Source organism: Phasianus colchicus, chromosome 21, assembly GCF_987193195.1.
Source record: "Phasianus colchicus chromosome 21, bPhaCol1.hap1.1, whole genome shotgun sequence".
Taxonomy (NCBI): Eukaryota; Metazoa; Chordata; class Aves; order Galliformes; family Phasianidae; genus Phasianus; species Phasianus colchicus.
In genome coordinates this window covers 10,771,744-10,794,904 of record NC_143456.1, presented here as the reverse complement: position 1 = coordinate 10,794,904, position 23,161 = coordinate 10,771,744, and the positions used below count along the sequence as shown (strand labels likewise).

General features: G+C 42.2%; 1 protein-coding gene across 1 annotated transcript in view; it reads right to left on the bottom strand.

Moving 5' to 3' along the window:
• Positions 1-23,161, bottom strand: part of LOC149915326 (spondin-1-like) — a gene marked incomplete at its 5' end in the record, with an annotated part of 55,049 nt that overhangs the window by 23,083 nt on the left and 8,805 nt on the right. The window contains one exon of the mRNA XM_090122305.1: positions 6,098-6,162. Within this exon, the coding sequence (XP_089978431.1) occupies positions 6,098-6,162 (65 nt within the window). The remainder of the gene's footprint in view (positions 1-6,097; positions 6,163-23,161) is intronic.

Genomic DNA, 23,161 nt, shown 5'->3' with positions numbered 1-23,161 from the left:
GTATGTAAGCACTTCAAGAACCTTCAGTCACAGATGCAGGCTGAAATTATGGGAATGAGGTGTTCGTAGCAAATAGTTGTCTCTACCACACAGAGCTTGCAACATTTGAGAAATCAAAAGAGAGGCTCAGCAACACATATCTTTACAAACCTGGAGTCTTTCAGCTGTCTGCCATCTGATGGAGCCGATTAGATATTATCAGTAAATAAATATAGTCACAAATTGTTATTTATTAAAGCTGCTTTCACTGCTGAAGCCATCTTTTAAGTATGCAACTGTTTACATAGCCTTGGGCTGTTATCTTTAGTTTTACACAAGGATATTTATCAGTGAGACAACACAACATTAAGGCTGCGTGAGTCATGAAGTGTAGGATATCAGACAATAAACTGAGATCTTCAACAATGAAAAGTACAATGGGAAGCGGCAGTTATTCATTGTACTTCAGAAGATACTGAAAAGCCTCATTTCTGACTTAAGTGGTTCTCCATTTAACACCGTCTAAGTAATCATCCAACGACCTAAATATCGAGGCTACTGTAGGAACAGATGTTTTGTGAGCACAAAAAGAATAGTAAATTATAATAAAGTAAAAAAAAAAAAAAAAAAGGTGAGTAGAAAAGCAGTAGAACAAGAAGCAAACTAGATTCTCAAATAGAAGAAATTCCCTACTCATCAGTGCCTTGGCAGTACTTGGGTAATTCTGTACTGTAGTGCGGATGCACCTGGAACAGCAAATTCACTGCAGAATCAGAATTTCTGTTCAAATTGTGGCAGAAGAATTCTGGAAGAAAATAAGGACTGAAAGACTAGAATGACAGAAGGAAAATGTAGAATCTGTGAGAGTGTGACTCCATCAGTTCAAACATATTTCAGATCAGAGTTCTTTTTCATTTCCCATCACCTTTCTATAGGATACTAGCTGCTTGTCTTCTGAAGCAGTTTGCTCTGTTGCCCAGCTTAGCCGTATTAGCTATTTCAATGCTGAAAAATATTTGGAAATATTCTGTTTTATTTTCTGATACAGAAAAACAGCCCTAATTTATCTGTAGTCAGAGAAAAGATACCAAGGATTTCTAAAGACTGAAATGGAAGGGGACTGATGAGATAATTTGTAGAGGATAAAAAGGATACCCAGCTTATAAATTGTTTGGACTAATTAGTTCTATCCATCTGATTTATAAAGGAATAGGCCCCCTTTTCTGCTAAGCTTCACTTTCAAGTGTTTACTGAAGCATTTTCAGGTAATCTCCAAATAAATGGGGAACAGCTGCTTAAATTGAAAAGAAAAAGAATAAGGTCTGCACACAGTCAAGAGGAAAAGGAAAACCATAGGACCATAACTACTCAAACATCACAGAGAGCGGAAAAGGAAACAGGAGAGATGTAAGATAGGAGGGAATGGTTTTCTGGACTTCAGTTCCAAATTACAATCAAGAAAAATGCTTGTCACCTTCCATAGTGCTGAATGACGTCTTGGTTTAGAAGAACTACAAAAAGTAGTTGGATGCAAGAATTACCAAACAAACAGAAGGGCTGCTCTGAAAGGGATGCCTCCTATTTTATTATGTTGACTCACAACATCAGAGGTGGATGTTGGTGGTATGGCAGTAGAACTTGAACACTCCCACCAACATCCCAATACGTTCTGTTACCGTGTGACAGATGGCAGCAGAGGGGAAATGGTGTCTGACTGCCACAGGTTGCCCAGAAAGCTGGTGGATGCTCCAACATTGGAGACATTCAAGGTTAGGCTGGACACAGCTCTGAGGACCTGATCAACCTGTAGATGCGTTGTTACTGTTTATTGCAGGAGGGTTAGTCCAGATGGCCTTTAGGAGTCCCTTCCAACTCAAATGATTCTATCATAGTAACATGAGATATGATAAGATACGTATATGATAATGATGGTGATGAATCACAGAGCATGAAGGACAGAATGACCACGAAAAAACAGGCAGCTGTGAAAACAGCAAGGGCACTGACAACACTACATGGCTTGGACCACAAAACACTGAAGACAACTCAGCCCTGGCCAAAATGTACAATTGACAGCTGCTTCCATGCCCACTAACCTACTCTTGCCCATATCTCCCAAGAGAATCCAATTTTAATTCTTGTAATTGGCTACATAACTCATGTTATAGAGTGGGACAAGCTGATCAAGATTTTTGTTTGTTTTCTTCTGGTGGACTATCCTGACAAAGTCTTATTTACATGACAATGCTCACTGAGCCAAAATTTTTAAGGATATTAGCTCCTATGAAATTTCATACACATCTTCTTCACAAGTCTTATTCTCAGTATCCCCAAATTCTGATGTCATGGCTTGACTATTTTGCAATTGCCAGATATGCAAATTTGGATATCATCTGCACCATCTGCACTTGCTATATTTTATCGTTCACACTGCCAAAAGCCAATGATTTGCAGCTGAAAAGTAAAATTTGGTTCTGCCTGAAACACAGCTGAGAGAAAGGCAGCGGTTCCCTTGTTTATAAAGTAAGATAAGAAAAACTACTTTCATTTGACAGCACGTTGTATACTGATACCACTACACCCGAGGAAGAATGCATTCCCTGCAAGTACTTTAAAGTCAGAATTTCAAATGCACAACTTGATAATACAAACATATGCAAAGGGAAGCTGATTTATTGCTTGGTATGGCACTCCTCATGCTCTCAGTGATGCTCTCCATTGGGCAACCTTAACACTAGTTGTCTCCTGCGGGAGAGAGTTTCTTTGCATGCTGGATAAGAAACTGGGTAGAGAATGTTGAAGTTGAGTGATAGGAAGCAAAACAAATAAAAGAGAGTGACAAAGAACAGGAACAGGAACTGAGGAACGACAGAAAAAAAGACAGGGAAGTACTACGCTTACGGAGGACATAGTTCCCATCAGATGGTACTGTGCTGGGGGTACAACAATATGTTAAAATGTATTAGCCTTAACAATAATTAACAGTGAGCATTTGAGAAAATTACTCAGTATCATTGTATTCTTCCCTGTTTAGTATCGGCAACTTGTTCCAGCACATTGTGTAATTTCATATAACCGAACTCAAATGTGAAACTAAAGACCTCTCTCTGGGGAGGAACTTTGTGCCCAGTGGATCTGCAAGCAGAAGTCCCTTACTTGCCTCTTAAGCAGAAGAAAAAATCCCAGTTATACTTCTGTTCTTATCTGTGGTGTCAAGAACAAAAGGCTTTCTGCAAAACTGTCAGATTTAAACAGACTTACACACTTTTTGTGCCCTCAATCAAAAGAGAGCTTGAAACGTTACTTAACGAGGTACAACCGGCCTCAGGAGTCATGGCTACATTGACCAGCTCTGACAGAGAAGAAAAGCCATTTAACTCCAGGTGCATCTGTGAGAGAAGCCTGGCCCAGACCATCCTCCCACAGATTTTTACAGGTGACAGAACTGGAGGCACGAGGGCTCACCAGATGCTCAAGATCTGGGTAAGAATACCAGTTGCTTTGCTACAGCCTCTGTAAGGAAAGGTAGAGATGCCGTGGTCTCCCTTATTTTTTTGTAAAGAAGGGAGGGGAGCTGGCACCCCCAGGGACTCATGCTGAGAGCGTCCCATGTTGGCTACTGAGGCAGCAGTGCTGACCACTGCCTGCACTCAGCTTACTTTCTCTCTGGTTTCGACTGAAGGGACACGTCTGCCTGACCTGGCGCCAGTGATAAGAGAGCACTGAGCCCAGAAACCTGCCCTCCACAAGGGTGCTGCCACCACCCATGCAAATATAACCGCTCTCCAGATTGTCCACAGCAGCACGCAATTACCTCAATACTCTTAACGCCCCTCACAAGGTTTGGAAAGAATTGTTCCCCTCCTCCCTCTAGTTTGAAATGCAACTGACAAACCAACTTTGTATTGATACTTGAGCAGGGTTACAAATAAGAATCACCACACGGAATCAGGAGGAAAACTGAAGAGTGAACAGGCAGAATTTGCCAACTTTTGACACACTGGGAACTGACACAATAGCATCACGCATTTTATAATTATTGTAAAACGCATCCAGAGAGCTTTTTAGGCTTTGCTTATTATGACCTATTGGAGCACCTCTTTGATATCAGTACCACACCATATTATATACCAAATATGTAACTCATGATTATGCAAAAGAAGATTTATGACTTTTAGACAATTGCTGATTAGTAGGATGGTTGTGTTACGCATAATAATAGACCAAATGTTTCTCCTGAACAGTCATTATCCAAAACGTGTACAATTCTAATCTAAATTCCAAGAATGGCAATTCATAAAGCAGAAATTAACACCAGAAGTTAACGGTAACTGAAAAAAAAGTCTTTCTTTGCAACGTCACTGATATTTTAAAACTGAATTACAAAGGACATAATGACAAAATATGATAAAAAATATCTGAAAGCCAAAAATCCAACAGTATCTATAAAGTGAAGGAAGTGCTATTTAAGGGAACACCCGCACAACATTGGAAAGCACAAATACCAGTATTTATTCCTCTTCACATTGCTAAACGGAGAACTAGCAGATAGAAAAGATAAGAGACTCGGAGAACATCTGGAGGATGTTGCAGAAGTGTTTGCGTGCATGTTTGCGAAAGGGCATGTCTAGAAACATGGCAAATAGTACTACTGCATTCCTTTAGGTTGTTATTTGAACATCCTTTAAAAACAAAATACTTGAAAATTTCAGGAGAATAACACCATAAAGAATGCCATTACTGTCATCTTGATTGACCACTTGCATAGCACCAGTCAAATAAATTCTCGCACACAACTCCTGTGCACAGCCAACGGCTCTGTCTCACAGTTAAAACATATTCAAGCGATGGAAAATCCAGCTCATGCCCAGCTAATTTCCTCCGAAGGTTTGTCACACTGTTAGAGCCTTTCCCAGACATTTAGTGAGATTTTCCTTGTCACAAACTTCCACTGCTTCTATGCCATGAGAGGTTTCATAGGTTTTGATAGATTAGAGAACCATCAGCTTTCAGAAATCTTTTCACTGTGATCACCTCCCGATTTTTTATATTTTTTATTTTTATTTTTTTTTAATAAACTGAGTAGCTTAAATCTTAAGCTGCTTAAGAGTTTCTAAGCCTCTTACGATAAGAAATGTTTTCTGAAAACTGAACTGTTCTGGCATTTTTTTTTTTTTTTTTAACTAACCTCCAAATTTTCACATGCTTTCATAAGCACAAATAACAAACCCAGGCACAGTATTTCCCAAACTGCTTCCCTCACATATTTTGTGAGGCAACAGGACTACTTGGTCCTTACAGTCTTGCAGTAATTACTCTGCTTCTCCACGGACTCAGTTTGACTCAGCTAATGAGGGGACCCCTTATACTGGGTTCTCCTCTTTAGTCACTTCTTATAAAACTCACTCATTTGGGCCTGGATGATTAGTACAAGCACTGGGCTAAGCACAGATAAAGTAGATAAAGTATGCAGGAACCAACCCAAGCTCTGCTCCCCTCGCAGACCACCAGTAAACTCAAGGTTGTCAGAGAGCTTTATCCCCAGAAGCAGCTTTATCTCCTTTTCTGACGTGTGCCATAGAACCCAAAGTTAGGATCCTGGGAAGCTACTTAGCTGTTTCACTTGATAAAATAACTATGGTTGTACTAGCCTCAAGATCACGATAGAGATAATCAGAGTTTTTCAGATAGGTATTTTAAATAATTACTCCTTTAAGAAGCTTTTGTTGCTGGATTAGGGAGCAGACAGAATTCCTCAGACAGAATACCCCTTATATTAAACTGTTATTTGCTCTTACTGAAACAGTGCATTAACAGGACACTAAAACATGTATTTGATCAAGCATTGGAAAACATGCTTGCTTAATGAAGGCACAAATTCCATGGGATGATCCTTCTGCTGTAGCAGTTCGTGAACGAAAGCACAGAAAACATGAAAAGATGTGAAAGACAGAAAAGCATTGTTTGCAAAGCCAAAAAAAGATGAAAAATTCACCTTTCAAAATATTTTTAGATTTTTTTTTTAGAGCAGCGAACAATTAGACGAGACAGTCAGCGCATTCTGTTAGCCAACACTGAGCACAAGGCTATTGAGCCACAGCATTCCCCACTTACTTACACATTCAAAGGCTGCCAGGCAGGCCACTGTGCTTTTGCCTTGATGACTGTTAAAACCTCATCACTCTGTGAAGAGAGACAGAAGAATGAAGCGATTAGGACAATTCTGCAGCGACTTACAGCAAAAAGTAAGAGACACTAAATCACATTGTGCCTTCCAATTCTGACTATGAGAAATACGCGTTGTCCTTTTTGTTATCTGGCACTGTGTGCCCTCAGCTGCCCGGCTTCATTGAGAACACTATGAACACAAGTCACAAGCGTGGCATGCAAAGTCAAGCAAACCTTGGGCACAGCCTCCTCCCTTTTGCAGGAGCAGAAGTCAGCTTAAAGCAACAGTTCACAGACATGTTATTTGTGCACGTCTCCCCAATAAGAGGCTACTGCCCTCAGCAATCTAATGCATCCTGTGAGAATGTGTGATATGCTATTTAATATCCTCCTATTTGTAAGAGTCTGTGGTGGATGCACTGCAATCTCCTCTATGTAAAACCATGGATAGCACTTTCCCTTTGCTCTTCATTTACTTGTGTAAAATTACAGGGTGAAATACAGCAATTTGCAATAGTGCAATAGTGTGGCAAAGCATTGTACAAATAACATTTCTTTAAGCCTCTAGCAGTTTCTGCATCAGCAGTTTTAAACTTTATATTGATATAATATACACAGGACAAAGTCAGGAAACTATTAACAAGGCTCTGATGCCCAGAAGACATCTATCACATATTCTTTAGAAGCATTTTCCCCATCTCCCCTAGGAATTCATCCCTGTAATTCACCTAGAGGAACACAAAGTTCACAACTCACTCATACGATTTTCACTGTCTCTTAAAAATATTACCCAATTACACCAAAAAAAACAACTCATGCATTACAAGTAATTGGCATTTCCAACAGAGCTGGCCTTTCAGTTTAGTGATAATCGTGCCATGTCCTGCTTGATAGCAATAGTTCTGATAGTCCAGGATAGCTCTAATCCATGTACTCTTCTGTTTAAAAATAAACGGTTTCCACTGTTGTTTCTACTTCTCTCTGTATTTTTTGACTTTCCCTTTCTACCTGTCCCTTTCTGACAGGCCCTCTCTGTAACACAAGGTTTCCAGTCTCAAGACTACACGTGATCTCTTACTCATCCCAGTAAGCAGATATGCCACTTGTGAAAATCTTTCTTATAAATACTTCTAATTTTTCCTGTTTCAACACCTTAAGACTTTTCAGCAAGGCATAACTTTAATTATTATTCTTGAGAAACCAGTTATAATGAAAATACTGTATATTACACTTTCCAAAGAAAGTCTGTTACAAGTAGAAATGGTTATGCTTATTAAAATCATACACTGCATATCTAAGAGAAGACAATAATCGTGTCAGGAACATCCAAATCACTCATGTTTGAAAACACTCGAGCATCTGCTATTCAAATCTAAGCTACATACCAAGAGCGGATGGGCCACGATTAATAGTTTAGTAGTAAGCGTGGAGGGAAGGAAAGAGGGAGCAGAGCACGTAAGCTCAGATTTCCCCCACTTCTGAGGGGGCTGAATTAATTATCACTTTCTGAACAGTAACAAAACTCAAAGGATGCAGGAGCCCGTGTTTGGATGGGCCTGGGAACAAACCCACATTTTCACTACCTAGTGTTCCTTCACCATTACGCAAGATTAGGCTGTGACTTAAATCACTGTTATCCCAAACAGATTTTCTAATCTTGGAGCTGTCTCTACAATGCAGATTTCTAATATTTCTTACTTTTCAGTCTTTAAAAACCTAACAGCTACACTGGTATTAATAACAGTGTATGTTTACTTTCATATGCCTTGACAGCCAGTTACACCAAGCAGGCATTTCACACACAGGAGTTTCCCTAGAGCAAGTGTTTCCACGAAGATGATGTCACGCTGCATTTTGTCTCTAGTGTTTGTATAGTATGAACATTCAGAGTTTCTGCCTATCCTAAAATACAAATTGCTGTAAGTATTTAGCAAAAGAGAAAGACTTTCCGATTTATATTACAAATATAAATACATATGCTGTATTGCATTTGTACCCATTTTTCTTCCTCTTCATATTCCCAAAGTTATGTTTTGATATTTGAAGTAAACAAACACTCAAAGTCATGTCAAAACATGGCATAAGAACCAGGATCTTCATCTTACGTTCCAAGTTGCCTTGTCATCATATATGTATTTGGCTGGGAAGCTGTGACTTCCGAGTAATGAAATTGTTAGATTTTGAAACAGAAAACCACATCATTTGCACAATGATGAAGTGTCAGAATGTAAGTATCAGATGTCAGAGGAAAGGGCACCAGCACTCATGCAGTTCTCAAAATCAGTAAAGTGAAGCCTGATACACATCTCTTCCAACAACAAGAACAAAAGAATAAGAGGAAAGCTGTCAAGCACATGTTATGCCTCTGTGCATGAGAAAGTTGTCAAGGAATGAATCTGGAACTAATTGTCAGTTGTTAGATACATGGGAGGAATACTGCTAGCCTCTTTCCCATTTAGAAAACTTTCCTCCTGGATTACAAATCACATAGCTGAAAATCAGATAGCTGAGAATCTGCAGTTGCACTTTTGCCAGGCGTGCTTTGAGCCTGTTGATATGACATTATGTGGAAGCTCTCCCACAGGGCACTGAGGGCAGGTACACGGCACTGCTCCGCCAGCCAGCTCCAGCACCCACCACCACTTGTAGCCCTGTGACAGCTTGCATGGCGTCCTCTGCCTGCTGTGGGAACTCCTGCTGTCTGTGCTGCACCTCTGCCACTCCTCTAAGCAGAAAGTCACGATGCAGTAATTAAATTAGTTGTCCCTTGGGAACCTTTGTGATAAATCCCTTTGAAAAGTGTAGTTAGACATAATCACTTACAAAACGTTGTGTAAAGTCTTTGTAGACCCTACTGGAGCCTCTTTGTCAAATTTCAGTCATTATTTCAATGATGTAGCTTTACTTTCCAGTTGTATCAGAACAACCCCTTCCCTACATGCTAAGCGCTTGCTCAGAGGTCCAGTGGAGCCAAAGTAGTCTCAGTTGACTTCAGTGGATCCTGGATTATGACCTAAGCTAAAACATGCAAAAAAATAGCTAACAATTATCCTTTCCAAATCCCTTTTCTACATTTGGGCTTCAATCTGGGAGTGGGTGGCTGACTCAACAGCTGTTCTCTATGAAAGTACTGTTGTCCAAAAAGTTCCAAACCATGATTTTAAAGAGTTGATAACATCATTCTAACACTGGCACCTTACTGACTTTCTGAAGGTGGTATAAATTAATGAGTTACTTCATATGCGCTTGTTCCTGCAATGCCCAATAGAAGTTGCATGCAGAATAAAGTCATTAAGTGGTGCCAAAAAGAATCCCATGGCATGAAACCACTGCCAAGCTGGGTATTTTACAAAAGAACTGCAAGAACAGAAAGTGGGACACTGCTCAAAAAAGCAGTATTGAAGATAGAGCTTGATTTGAAACCTTGGTGAACCAAAGGGATTCAAACACCTTGTTGAAAGGATAACATCCATTAAAAAATAATGAAAGCTTTCAGGAAAAATTTTAAGCATTACCTGAATGGCTTTGGAATAAAGGAGAGATTGGGAGGATCTGGAAAGCCACACAGACTATCTCATGTGCTCCTGCTGCTTTTTGGTAACTGATGCGATTAGTGCCTTTTTTTTTTTTTTTTGTACTGGAAGCTATTTTTAATGACTAATTTTTATTACTAGTTTTATTTTATGCATGCTGAATAGCATTATAAAATGTTACTGTGCGGACCACCTAGCACTTTGTAATAATGATTTGATTTAGTTCAGCTATGCAAAATATGGTGTATTATCTGACATCAAAATCAGAGCCAGATTCAATGAATTATGAGAATGAAAACCACCTGCTTTGAGCCCGAGCTTAATTTCACTCACTTCACATTGCCACTGCTTGGCACTCCTTTGATTGTTCTAGAACTGAGAATATTTAATCCCCATCCTCATAATATCTCAGTGCCTTTCTATCCACAGTGGATTTATTGTCACGGGAACTTTAGAAAGTAGAAAAAGTAACATTATCCACAATTCAGAGATGATGAATAGAATGTCTTTTAGAAATAAACCAACACCTCTGAATTTCAAGATAGCATCTCAACTGCAGGATCATCCTTTACCTCCAGAAATAATTTATTTTTGAAAAAGAAAGAGATAAAGCAAGGAAAAAGTATAATGCACAGCACATTTTTTTGTGGGGGAACTGGGGAATCAAATGCTATGAAAACAAGAATGATATAGCACTATGGAGGTATAGTTGGATAACTCCCGAAAGCAGATGAAATCCTCCATGAAGAGTATTAAATAGAACTTCTTCCACATCCACCCTATTCAGGCACAGACATATCACTGATATGAAAAGCCCTAAGACTTCTCTTAAGCTCATAAAAATAGCTTCTGGCTAACAGAAGTCCTCGAAAGCTCAAATGTTGCCTTGTTTTTCCCACATACACTGTAAGGTCAGGTGTCTTCCTATAGAGTGCTGTTGGAAGGAAGCACTTAAGAGGAGATACAGCCAACAGATTATGGACTTCACAGATAACAACTGACATGTGGCATTTTTGACATGTGGCTTTGATGGATAAGATCTGTATAGATCTTGTCCTAATTCAGTTTTACAGTGGTATTTGAATTAAAAAAAGTAACACCCACGCAGGCACATCATTAAAACTTGTAAACGTGTTTTTTTTTTTTTTTTTTTTTAAGAAAAGGCAGTAGTTATCTGTTCCATGATAATAAAATATTTCTGAGATGACACCAGTGACATACTGATATATTTGAGCTGGAGTTCATCACCATGTAAATGTACTTAACAGGCATATTTGCTTTATAGTAACTGTGAATGTAATCTCCTGTAATGCACTCTAAATAGACATGTTTCATTAACTACATAAGCAATCACCCGTTTGAGTCTGCTCACGTTTCAGAGGACTTCTCGTTTATGTTGAGCATGTCAGGAGCTTCCTGTGGACAACAGCATGGTCACTATGTCACTCTACCTGCAAGGCTTCTATGGTGAGCTGCCACTGCATTGTGCAACACCTCTCTGACTTCCTGGGGTTGCAAACAAAGAGGCTGCTGACATAGCCCTGCTGAGATGCCATTCTCTTTAACCTGCAGAAGCTGGGTTTTTTCCACTTCAGAAAAGAACTTTCTGAAAATCTCAAGTTGGATGGGGCTTTTGGGCAACCTGGTCTAGTGGAAGGTGTCCCTACTTATGGCATAGGGGTTGGAACTGGATGGTCTTTAAAGTCCCTTCCAATCCAAACCATTCTGTGACTGTAGACACACATTACTTCATCAGAAAGAAGAATAAAAACCTTAAACATGATAAGCTGAAAAGATTTACTACTATCGTTTGATGACAAACAAATTTTGCGCAATTCTATGATATACTTAGATTCAGGGAGATTATGCTTAAACCCACCGGCACTTACGTTGAGTTACTTCAAACAACAGTGAAAAATCAATTTCAGGCAGTGAAGTAACACAGGAAGTGTTTGCCCTTTTTTATTTCTGAATTCTCTACGTTTTTAGTGATTTTGTGTATCTTCCAGCTGCTAGTGGTAGCTGAGAAAACCTCACAATGTATTTCAATGTCAGATGTATCATAAATAAAATCAAACTGAATATAATATTCGATCATAGTATCTACAAAAGTTCCCTCTACAAATTCCCGCTTATCCATTTCTGTTCAAACAGATCCAGTTCCAGGAATGCAAATAAGTCAGTGCTTAACTTGTCCCTGCTCAACAGTTCTGCTGTGCAGAAAAGCTTTCCTGAATTAGCTACTTAGTGATTTCATTTCTGCTTCTACAGGAAAAAACTGCTTATTAGATAATCGGGCTGACATTTTCCCACAAACATGGGTACTGTCCATGTTTTTCAGAAAATATGATAATATGTCAGAGCTATAATTTCAGTACAGCGACTATATGGATGTTAGTTGACAATGCAGTTAAAAAAAAAAAAAAGCTTTTAATGAGAAAATAAAAGGGATTAAATGATTTTCTTAAAAATTACCTAGACGGGATGCAAAAAGAAGTATGTTCATTGTTACTCTTAGCCTGTACCCCAAAAGCAGACTCACTTTGCACTAACAACCTTTTGCATTACCTGTCCCACAGGGCTTTCTTTCAATGAAGTGGTTGTTTCAGGAAAAGAAAGTAGGCTGAAATTAATTACAGAACTGTTGCTAATGGTAACAGTGAAAATTATACTCTCTATTTTATTTCCATTAAGGTGCACTTACATAATCTAGAGTGTCCTAATAAAGCAATAATTCATTTTTACTCAGTATAAAGCTTAGCAGTGTGTACTAATGAGCCCTGGGTACATTCAGAGGACTGGAGCCTTCATTTGCTGTGGCTGAGCAGATTTTGTAGGAAAAGCGTCTCCCTGGTGAATCCACTTCTGAGAGAGTTGATTTTCTGCCACACATTTTTCTTCATTCTACATAGAACTCTGCTGTCTTTAGGACCACAGAAATGGTTTGTGATTCTAAATTATCTTGCCAAAAAAAGCAAGGGAACAACTTTTTACTGCACTTAGAAATAGCAACTTTTGAAAGTAGGGGATTAAACTAGGTTTTGAAGCTGACCACTATAATTCTTATCCTCTGCTTAAAAGGTTTATCCAATAAATATTCTTTTGTTCTGCTTCTGTCTTAACTTTCCCACTTTCATCAGTCCTTTAGACTAAACCATCCTTTAAGACTATACGTAAGCATCATAAATCTACTGTCACTTTAAAATCACAGATTATCTGGAAACTGTGAGCACACCAGGAAAAAAAATGAGTAAAAAAAAAAAAACATTCCCAAAAGCACTGCAGCACACCAACGTGTTCTGCACAGAAAAAAAGCAGATGCATGAAACTGAGCAGCAGCCTGCCAACCAGCAGGACTAAGCATGCACAGGAGATAAAAATAAAATGTTTTAAAGCACTGCGTTCACTCATCAGATTCACACTTGGGTAACTACAGCATTTTTTGCTCAGACTCCTTCAAATAGTTTCAAAACAGGCATGGCTGATCTACAGAGACAGGCTCTTGAGCACACTATGAACAAGTGAGTTTCATGTGCGGGATACCAGCAGGGTACCTCAGGAGAAGGCTGGATCTACTCTGGACACAGCACAGAAGAGCGACTCAGAATGGTGCTGGTAAGGGCTGGCAGCAAGACTCTGGGTACCACTGTCCATCATCCTGCTGCTTCTCTCAGATGTGAGCCAGATGTCCTTGCTTGAATGCAGGAGAAATAATTATTCTGGTAAGAGCAAATTACTTTAAGTGAGACCAGAGAGTTAGCCCAGGAGGTGAGCTGTCCTGATCCTTGATGGCATTTTGCACAAATCAATGTCTTCATTTCCATTCAGAGTGTGCAATACAAGTACTCCAAATGTGCTCTAACTGCCGTCCAGAGGCAATCACGGCAGATTCATTTCCCTTGTTTAAAGCTGTCACGTGTAAGCTACTCTTTACTGTTCCCTCCCTCAAAAAGGCAGCTTTTAAGCATATTAAAGACATAAAGATCGTATCATCAATTATATTTTCTGTAAGCTGAAAAGGAGAATTCTTGAGAGAAAGCAATTTCACATCCCTACCTCAGTCCCTGCAGTGACAAATGGGATGCTGCCCCATGGACCAGTTCTCTAGCATAGCATAGTCTCTTGCCTTATGCTTTCACAATAACCTGTCTGAGAATTTAACAATCAAAACACGCTACTCTCACATTTTGGATTAAGTCATCCGTTCAGACTGACAGGAGCAGGATTTTACAAGGCATGGAGTCGTACAGGGAGCAGAGATGTTGCCATTTTTCCCACCAGGGGCTGCCTTTTGCAGCCCATTTCCTTGCACCTCTTTTCCCTCATGATGGAGCTCAGTCTGCCAAAGTAACATTGGCTCCCTGCTCCAATGGTAAGTCTGCTTCTCCTGCTCTTACACAGCTGCAAAATACTGTTATGGTTGTTGTAGGGCTTTTCAGTATATTCTTTAGCACTACCTGTTCCCCTGAACAGTGAGGGAAGTCAGATGAAGGTTCCTCTCTGCCTGATACTCATACTGCTTGTTGCCTGAAGAGATTCAGGAACCTTTGGATCAGTTTGTATGGCTGTAGTTTACATGTGCCGTTGAACAGAATATTCTAAGAAACAGAGCTTTAAAAACAGTAGGAGTTGCTATTAGAATGACAACTGCAGTTGATGTAATTAACAGACCAAGGAAGAGTTTTTCATTCCAATTTAGAAAGTACTATTTTGGTTTCCAGTTGGTTACACAGAACTGAGAGGCAAAAATGAAACCCTGTGGCCACAATGCTGTATGTCATCCTATAGTAATCAATCGGAGATAACTGGCTGGTGTCTACATCATCAACCAGACACAAAGGAATGCATCTGTCTTCAGGAATGTCTCTCAAGTACTCAGAAATATCCCTAGGACATCAAATTGCTGAGTGCAGTATTCATACAGTTGTTTTACGATCAGAATAATTCAAAATTAAGGAACATAAACAGAGGTTTATGCTCTAAAGGAAGGCATTCACCATATTGCACTGCACTCACCACAATTGCATTCTAAATATAAGAAAAGAGACTATCACTGCAATGAGGTGTAGATAAAAGTATTTTCTTTTTGTCTGCAGAACAGCACTTGCTAACAAGGACACACCTAGGCTGTACACCCAAGGATGCTGGTAAAAATGCCTACTGTGATGCACATCCCGTGCTGTTCCCTTGTTTTGAAATGTTACGTACGCTGACCAATTTATGTGCTCATCTCTGAGGCTTGTGTGTTGAAGTTAGGTTTGAATTTTGGAGTTAAGCTGTTAGTCATGTTTTAGTGAAATGACACAATGCATTATTATGCCATGAAATAGGTGTTTTGAATACTTATGAGATATTCAGAGCCCCAAAAAGCATACTTCTCGTTCCATTAGTAGAACATTTTATTGTTATCATCATTTCATTCAGATTTCTTTATAAATCTAATAATCTCTTTTCTAGCACCTCTGCAAACAGAATTTTACAGTGTTATAATTGTGCTCAGTTTCTTTAAGTCAGGGATATTGGATACTGATCTATTTCTTTTTCTTCCTCCTTTCTTTTTTCTCCCTCATGTCCCCTCTCCTCACAGACATCTGGGGGACTTAGACCAGCACTAACACAAGCATTTTTAGAGAAGTTACATTATTTTCATTTTTAGAGAAGTTACATTATTAAAACCATTTCCTAATCCTTAAAATAAAATTAGGCTGTTTTCTTTTTAGTAATCTCTAAATAGATTAGCAGTGCTCCATCATTGGAGGGCAAGCACCTGAAGTGCTTAAGGTTAAGAATCAGAGCAGCAAGGCCTGTTTAATGCTGTGTCTCATTATGAAGCCAGTGCTTGGACTGCACACTGGAGTAACTTTAATGATACATTGTCCTTTGCCCAGATAGGGATAATTCCCAATGCAAAAGCACTCAAAAACACAGGGTGGTTCCATCCTGTCCCCTCCTGATGCTGCAGTTATACACTGGAACAAACTGATAGACGTGTGCATACAATAAAATTGTTCAGTTCTTGCTCCAGGGAAGACCTACTGGAAGTCTATTAAATATGTACTTACTGTGGCATTCTTCTAACATCTGTTGAGCAACTTATACACAAAGTATTTGTATTTTCATGGCATCTTGTCTCAAAGAACATAAAAATGCTTTAGACCAATAATTAAGTTCAATTAGAGAGCTCTTCTGTAAATCATTTGCACCAATGTACAGACACAGAAGCTAAGGAAATGTTAGCAACCCAAATGAGCCACCTGCAGATCAGAAGGTCTCTTCCTAAGCACATTCACTAACTTCCATCACTATGGTGATGTGACAGCGTGCTTTGTGAGAACAACAGTCATCTTACCACTGGTTTTGTCTCCAAGTCTCAAGAAGCAACAGGTGCTAATCCACAAGTACAGGCAGGGAGACCGAGCTTTCTCTACTAAACTGAATGACTTCACAATAGATCTTTTGAAAAATCCCAATTAATTACATACATACCATCTACATATTGAACTGTAGATCTGAAGTTCTGGTTATCTAACATTATTTAATCCAGCAACCAGCTGTCTGTGGAACACATTAATTATTTTAATTTTGTATTAACCAATTAACTATCAAGGTCAAGGACAATCTTCAACTCAAAAAACATCTTTCACAAAGCCAAAACCCACGCAGAATCCCTAAGAGGCATGTTACCAACCAAGCCCTCAGCTGTTGTTTGCTTTGCCTTGAAGAGTAAATATGTTTTTGCCTCTCCATCCAATCCTGATAGCTTACAAAGCCACGCATTCTGCGTACCAGCAGGCTTCATGCAGAGCTACCTGTTGTGCCAAAACCCCAACAAGGCGTAACAGTTCATAGGAACTATGTAGATGAAATGAAATATATATATATGAATCAGAAGGAAATCACACAGTCAAGAAAAAGTGAAATTATTATTACCGTTTTTCAAGGAAGACACTGTTTACTGGAGTGGAGGGGTGAGTCAGAATTAAACACTTTATGTGACTAGACTACTGAAACAATTAAATAATCAGGAGTTCTCTCTTTGCACTTGTTTTACATACATTTCTTTGCATCCTTCCCAGACACAGGCATGTCCAAACTGTTGTGAGTCCCTCCCTGTTCGTGATCTAGACTGCAGTCCTGACTGTATCAGCCTTTCTCAGTCCCTGGAATCACAGAATCACAGAATCGTAGGGGTTGGAAGGGACCTCCAGAGATCATCGAGTCCAACCCCCCTGCCAAAGCAGGATCCCTACACCAGGTCGCACAGGTAGGCGTCCAGGCGGGTCTTGAATATCTCCAGAGAAGGAGACTCCACAACCTCCCTGGGCAGCCTGTTCCAGTGCTCCGTCACCCTCACCGTAAAGAAGTTCTTGCGCACATTGGTGCGGAACTTCCTATGCTCCAGCTTCTGGCCATTTCCCCTTGTCCTGTCTCCACACACTGCTGAAAACAGTCTGGCCTCGCCACTTTGCCCCCCACACCTTAGATATTTATAGACCTGGATCAGGTCCCCTCTCAGTCTTCTCTTCTCAAGGCTAAACAGACCCAGCTCACTTAGCCTTTCCTCATAGGGGAGATGCTCCAGGCCCTTCACCATCTTTGTGGCTCTCCGCTGGACTCTTTCCAAGAGATCCCTGTCTTTTTTGTACTGGGGAGCCCAGAACTGGACACAGTACTCCAGATGAGGCCTTACCAGGGCAGAGTAGAGGGGGAGGATCACCTCCCTCGACCTGCTGGCCACGCTCCTTTTAATGCACCCCAGAATGCCATTGGCCTTTTTGGCCACAAGGGCACACTGCTGGCTCATGGCCAACCTGTCGTCCACCAGGACACCCAGGTCCCTCTCTGCAGAGCTCCTCTCCAGCAGGTCATCCCCCAACCTGTACCGGTGCATGGAATTATTCCTCCCTAGGTGCAAGACTCTACACTTGCTTTTGTTAAACTTCATCTGGTTCCTTACTGCCCAGCTCTCCAGCCTGTCCAGGTCTCGCTGAATGGCAGCACAGCCTTCGGGCGTGTCAGCCAATCCTCCCAACTTCGTATCATCAGCAAACTTGCTGAGGGTGGCCACTACCCCCTCATCAAGGTCATTGATGAAGATGTTGAACAGGACCGGTCCCAGCACCGACCCCTGGGGAACACCGCTGGTTACAGGTCTCCAACCAGACTCTGCACCGCCAATGACAACCCTCTGTGCTCTGCCAGTCAGCCAGTTCTCAACCCACCTCACTGTCCACTCATCTATCCCACACTTCCTCAGCTTCGTTATAAGGATGTCGTGGGAGACAGTGTCAAATGCCTTGCTGAAATCAAGGTAGACTACATCCACTGCTCTCCCCCCATCCACCCAGCCAGTGACAACATCATAGAAGGCTACCAGGTTGGTCAAGCACGACCTCCCCCTGGTGAACCCGTGCTGACTACTCCTGATAACCTCCTTTTCTTCCAGTTGTCTGGAGATGGCATCCAGCACAATCTGTTCCATCACCTTTCCAGGGACAGAGGTGAGGCTGACTGGCCTGTAATTACCTGGATCTTCCTTCTTGCCCTTTTTGAAGACCGGAGTGACATTGGCTATCCTCCAGTCTTCAGGCACCTCCCCCATTCTCCAAGACCTCTCAAAGATGATAGAGAGCGGTTCAGCAATCACCTCTGCCAGCTCCCTCAGCACCCGTGGATGCATCCCATCGGGTCCCATGGATTTATGAACATTGGTGTTGCCTAGGCGCTCTCGGACCACCTCTTCCCTGACTAAAGGGAAGTCTGCCATTCCCCAGACCTTCTCACTAACCACCAGGGCCTGGGATTCCCGAGGGGGAGCTTTTTCACTGAAGACAGAAGCAAAGAAGGCGTTCAGTATCTCCGCCTTCTCAGCATCCCCCGTTACCAGAACACCCCCCTCACTTAGTAGGGGACCTACATTCTCCCTAGTCTTCCTTTTACTGTTAACATACTTAAAAAAACCTTTTTTATTATCCTTTACCACCTTTGCTAGATTCAATTCCAGGTGGGCTTTAGCCTTCCTCGTCGCATCCCTGCAGGCCCTGACAACATTTCTATATTCTTCCCGAGTGGTCAGACCCTTTTTCCACATTTCATGGACCTTCTTTTTCCCTTTGAGTTTGTGCATGAGCTCCTTGCTCATCCACACAGGTCTCCTGCCACCCTTTCCTGATTTCTTGCTCACAGGGACGCACCGATCCTGGGCTTGGAAGAAGAGCTGTTTAAATGCCAACCAGCTCTCACAGGCCCCCTTACCTTCTAACACCCTAGCCCACGGGATAGCTCCAAGTAGGTCCCGGAAGAGATCAAAGTTGGCTCTCCTAAAGTCCAGGGTAGCAATCCTACTTTTTGCTTTGCTCCTTCCACTCAAGATCTTGAACTCCACCATCTCGTGGTCACTACAACCCAAGCTACCCCCAACTTTTACTTCCTTAACAAACCCGTCCTTATTTGTGAGAATAAGGTCCAGTAACACCCCTCCCCTCGTTGGTTCCTCCACCATCTGCATCAGAAAGTTGTCTTCGACACATTGCAGGAACCGTCTGGACCGCGCATGCCTGGCCACGTTGCTTTTCCAGCAAATATCTGGATAATTGAAGTCCCCCATAAGCACCAGCGCCTGGGATTGCGACGCTACTTTCAGTTGCTTGTGGAAGGCCTCGTCAACCTCCTCCTCCTGATCAGGGGGCCTGTAGTACACACCCACAACGGTGTCACCCATACCAGCCTGCCCCTTGATTCTCACCCACAAGCTCTCCACTGCTACATCACCCTCCCCCAGGTGGAGTTCAATACATTCTAGCTGCTCTCTCACATAAAGAGCAACTCCACCACCCCGCCTCGCCAGCCGATCTTTCCTAAAAAGCACATAGCCCTCCATGACAACATTCCAGTCATGCGAGCTGTCCCACCACGTCTCCGTGATCGCAATGAGATCATGGCCTTGCGACCGCACACAGATCTCCAACTCTTCCTGTTTATTTCCCATGCTGCGCGCATTAGTGTATAGACACTTTAGGGAAGCAGCACCCCCCTGCCTCTCTCCATCCCTTTGAACTCCACCCTTTTCACCCATCGAACTCCATTTTGAGCCACGAACTACCCGCTCAACCCCAGTGGCCCTCATTCTGTCCCCTTCCCCCTTCATACCTAGTTTAAACACCTTTCAATGAGCCCTGCCAGTTCCTGGGCTAGGATCCTCTTACCCCTTGGAGACAGGCTACTTCCATCTGCAGCCATCATGCCAGGCGCAGAGTAAATTGCCCCGTGGTCAAAAAAACCGAAGTTCCTGTGCTTGCACCAACTTCTTAGCCATTTATTTATGAGGCGGGTTTTTTGGATGCTCTCGGTATCCTTCCCTGCCACTGAAGGTAGGGAAGAAAAAACCACCTGCACACCCGTTCCTTCAACTACCCGCCCCAGTCCCCTGAAGTCTTCCTTGATAGACCTCAGGCTTCTCTCAGCGACTTCATCGCTGCCAGCTTGAACTATCAATAATGGGTAATAATCAGAAGGGCCAATCAGACCAGGAAGTTTCCTAGCAATATCCCTGACCCTTGCCCCAGGGAGGCAGCACACCTCCCTACGGGTAGGGTCAGGCCGACATATAGGGCCTTCCGTTCCTCTCAGCAGGGAGTCACCTATGACAACCACCCTTCTGTCCTTCCGGGCGGAGGCAGTCTTGAGGCGTGGGGTCGACCGCTTCGCCCGAGGCAACCTTACAGGTGGACCTCCCTCCACCCCCTCACTCACCTCTCCCTCGAGATTCAGGGCCTCAAACCTATTTTGCAGAGGCACCTGGGGAGCCGAGGATGGTCAGGATGGAGGACGCCCACTTCGCCGAGCTGGTATCCTTTTCCACTCCTCCTCCTCCCTTAGATTGCCTTGCTCTGCTCTCAAATTGCCTTGCACTGCAGCAGGAACACAGTCTACCTGCCGGTTCCCCTCTACTACCTGTTTGCAAGGCGGCAGGGAGTGACACGCTCCACGCAGAGCCTCAGCTGTGTGCCAAGATCTCGGGGCTGATAGGGACTGGCACCACCAATCAATCTCCCTCTCACATTCCTTTATGGTCCTTAGCCTCTCCACCTCCTCCTTCAGGTTGACCACAAGGCAAAGTAAGTCCTTTAGCTGGTCACATCTTACACAAGTGCTGCCTCCATCGCCTGGCACTGCAAGGGCCAGGCTCTGGCACTCATCACAGCCAGTGACCTGCACACTAGCATGTTGTTTTGGGACCTCAGTCTGCACCTCTGCATTCTTCTTGGCAGTCTTTCTTTTACATGTGCAGGGGGCCTCTGTCTGGGTCCCCACATTATTTTTAGAGACAGTAGCCTTCCGCCGGGGTGGAGCCATGGAGAACCTGAAGACTAATTAGCACAACTAGAATAGCCTTAACAGGGCGTGACCGATAAGCCCCACCCTGATGCTGATAGTGCTGGCTCTGCCCTCGCCCCCTTACCAGGTCGTTAATGGGTGACCCCGCACCTGCCACTTACCTCACAGTGATAACGCCTCTCCTCTCCGCCCTGGTGGGCAGCGACGCGTCGCTGCCCTCCCGGAGGTTTTTTCAAGGCGTTGCCCTGGCAACGCCCCCGCTGCGTCAGCCGCTCTCGCGAGATCTGCCGGGCTTCTCTGTTGTCTCGGGGACCCCCGGAAGAGGGAACCGATCGAGATCCACGTGTTCTTCGCGATCAGCCGCTGCGACTCTGGCTGAAACAGCTCCGAAGCGGCGATCCTCGGCGATCAAGCCGATGGACCTAAATCACTACTACTTACAGCTCTGCAGGAAGTTACAAAAGTCTTAAACATTCACTTTTTTTTTTCTTTTTTTCTTTCAGGTCCACATTTCTACTGATTTATTCTGCACTTTTCCTCTACAATAAATTACCCAGCACTATTGGTCCCATGTGGCTGCATGCCTTTCATTTTTGTGCAATGAAATCCAATCATCTTATTCACTGCAGCTGCTTTTAAATACACTTTGGTGTCAGCAGTGATTTACTTTTTAATTATATTAGTCTGTTTTAGATGAGTGGTCCTATTCTTTTCGTAATGGCTCCTTCAAAGGAGGTTTCAAATAAATGAAACCTCAGCATCTGAGCAAGGAAAACAAGTTAATTCACAATTCCTTAACAGAAGAATCTCCTACAATAACATTCCTCACGAAAATATCACCATGCTTTCCAAACCTTTCACATTCTAGCATGATGATTAAGGGTTTCATTTACTTGAAGTGTGTTCTAGCTGAGAATTCTTGTGAGATTCCTCCTAGAAATACCAGCAGGGACAGTGCACAGATAAGGTTATTTCTGTCTCTCTTCCAAAAGCCCGAGAGACTGTTTTACACATTTTCTAGTTCAGCTATAGAGACAAGTTCCACTTCCAATACTCATCAAAATTAAAGATGAGACCTGCCCTTAGTAAAAGGTCCATTTTTGTCTTCTGATGTATGTTTGTAATTTCTCTTGTCAGCAGTAGCATATTTATGCTGTATCTAGGCAATACACAGCATATAAGTACACTGGTTAGTATTTGTCCAGGGAGAAATTATAATTGGTAAAAACAAAAACATCACAGTCTATTGCAGAAACATACTCTCAGGAATGGAAAGGTGAAGAAAGAAAACAACATGAATTCAGAAGGTACAACAAGATTATTGTTGTTGTGCTAAGCTGATTGTAACCAATATTTCCCAATAAAATGTCAGGGAAATGCAGTGTATGTAGTTTCTCTGACACGTGCATGAAGCATCAGATAATAAAAATACCTACATAACCTTATCAAGCATTTGATGCACTGTCATTACACAGAAACATTATGACTGCAAATGACAAACATTTCCACTGGTTTCAGATCAACTAATTTCTCTCCATTTCTACCCAGTATAAATCTGGCTATGTGACGTGAATCATTTTAGCATTATTTTTTGTATAGGACATGCAGTACTGAAAAGAAGCCAAAATAAGATCTGTGGCCCAGAATTCCACCTGATTTGGCATTTGTCAAAGAACAGCAGTGCCTTGTAGTGCCAGGTAACCTCACAGCGAGGTGCCATCTTTTTCTATTTTTTTCTTGTTACCTATATCCTTCAGAAGGGTATTTTGTGTTCCTTGCAGCAATCATCTCCAAAAGAACAGAAATGAGGGGAGAAAAGGAAGCAGCAGATGTTTTAGGCTAGTGAACAAACAACAACAAAGTAATTGCCACAATGGCCTGAATACTACTTCAGTCTGGGCCTTTTTTACCCAAGAAACGTGCTTGGTTACTGACAAATTTGTAATTCTTGGCTGAGAGCATTTTCAAGAAGCAGTCTGCAACCTCTGCACCACTGAACTCTGAAGGAGTCAGTCCAGGAAGGAACTGGAGCAGCTGCAAAACTGCCCCCAGAGAAGCATTAACAAGCAGCGTCTCTTTGCACCCATTAACCAGACACAGCTCTGCTTGGAAATAAGCTGTGACAAGCATCTCCTTACTCTTCC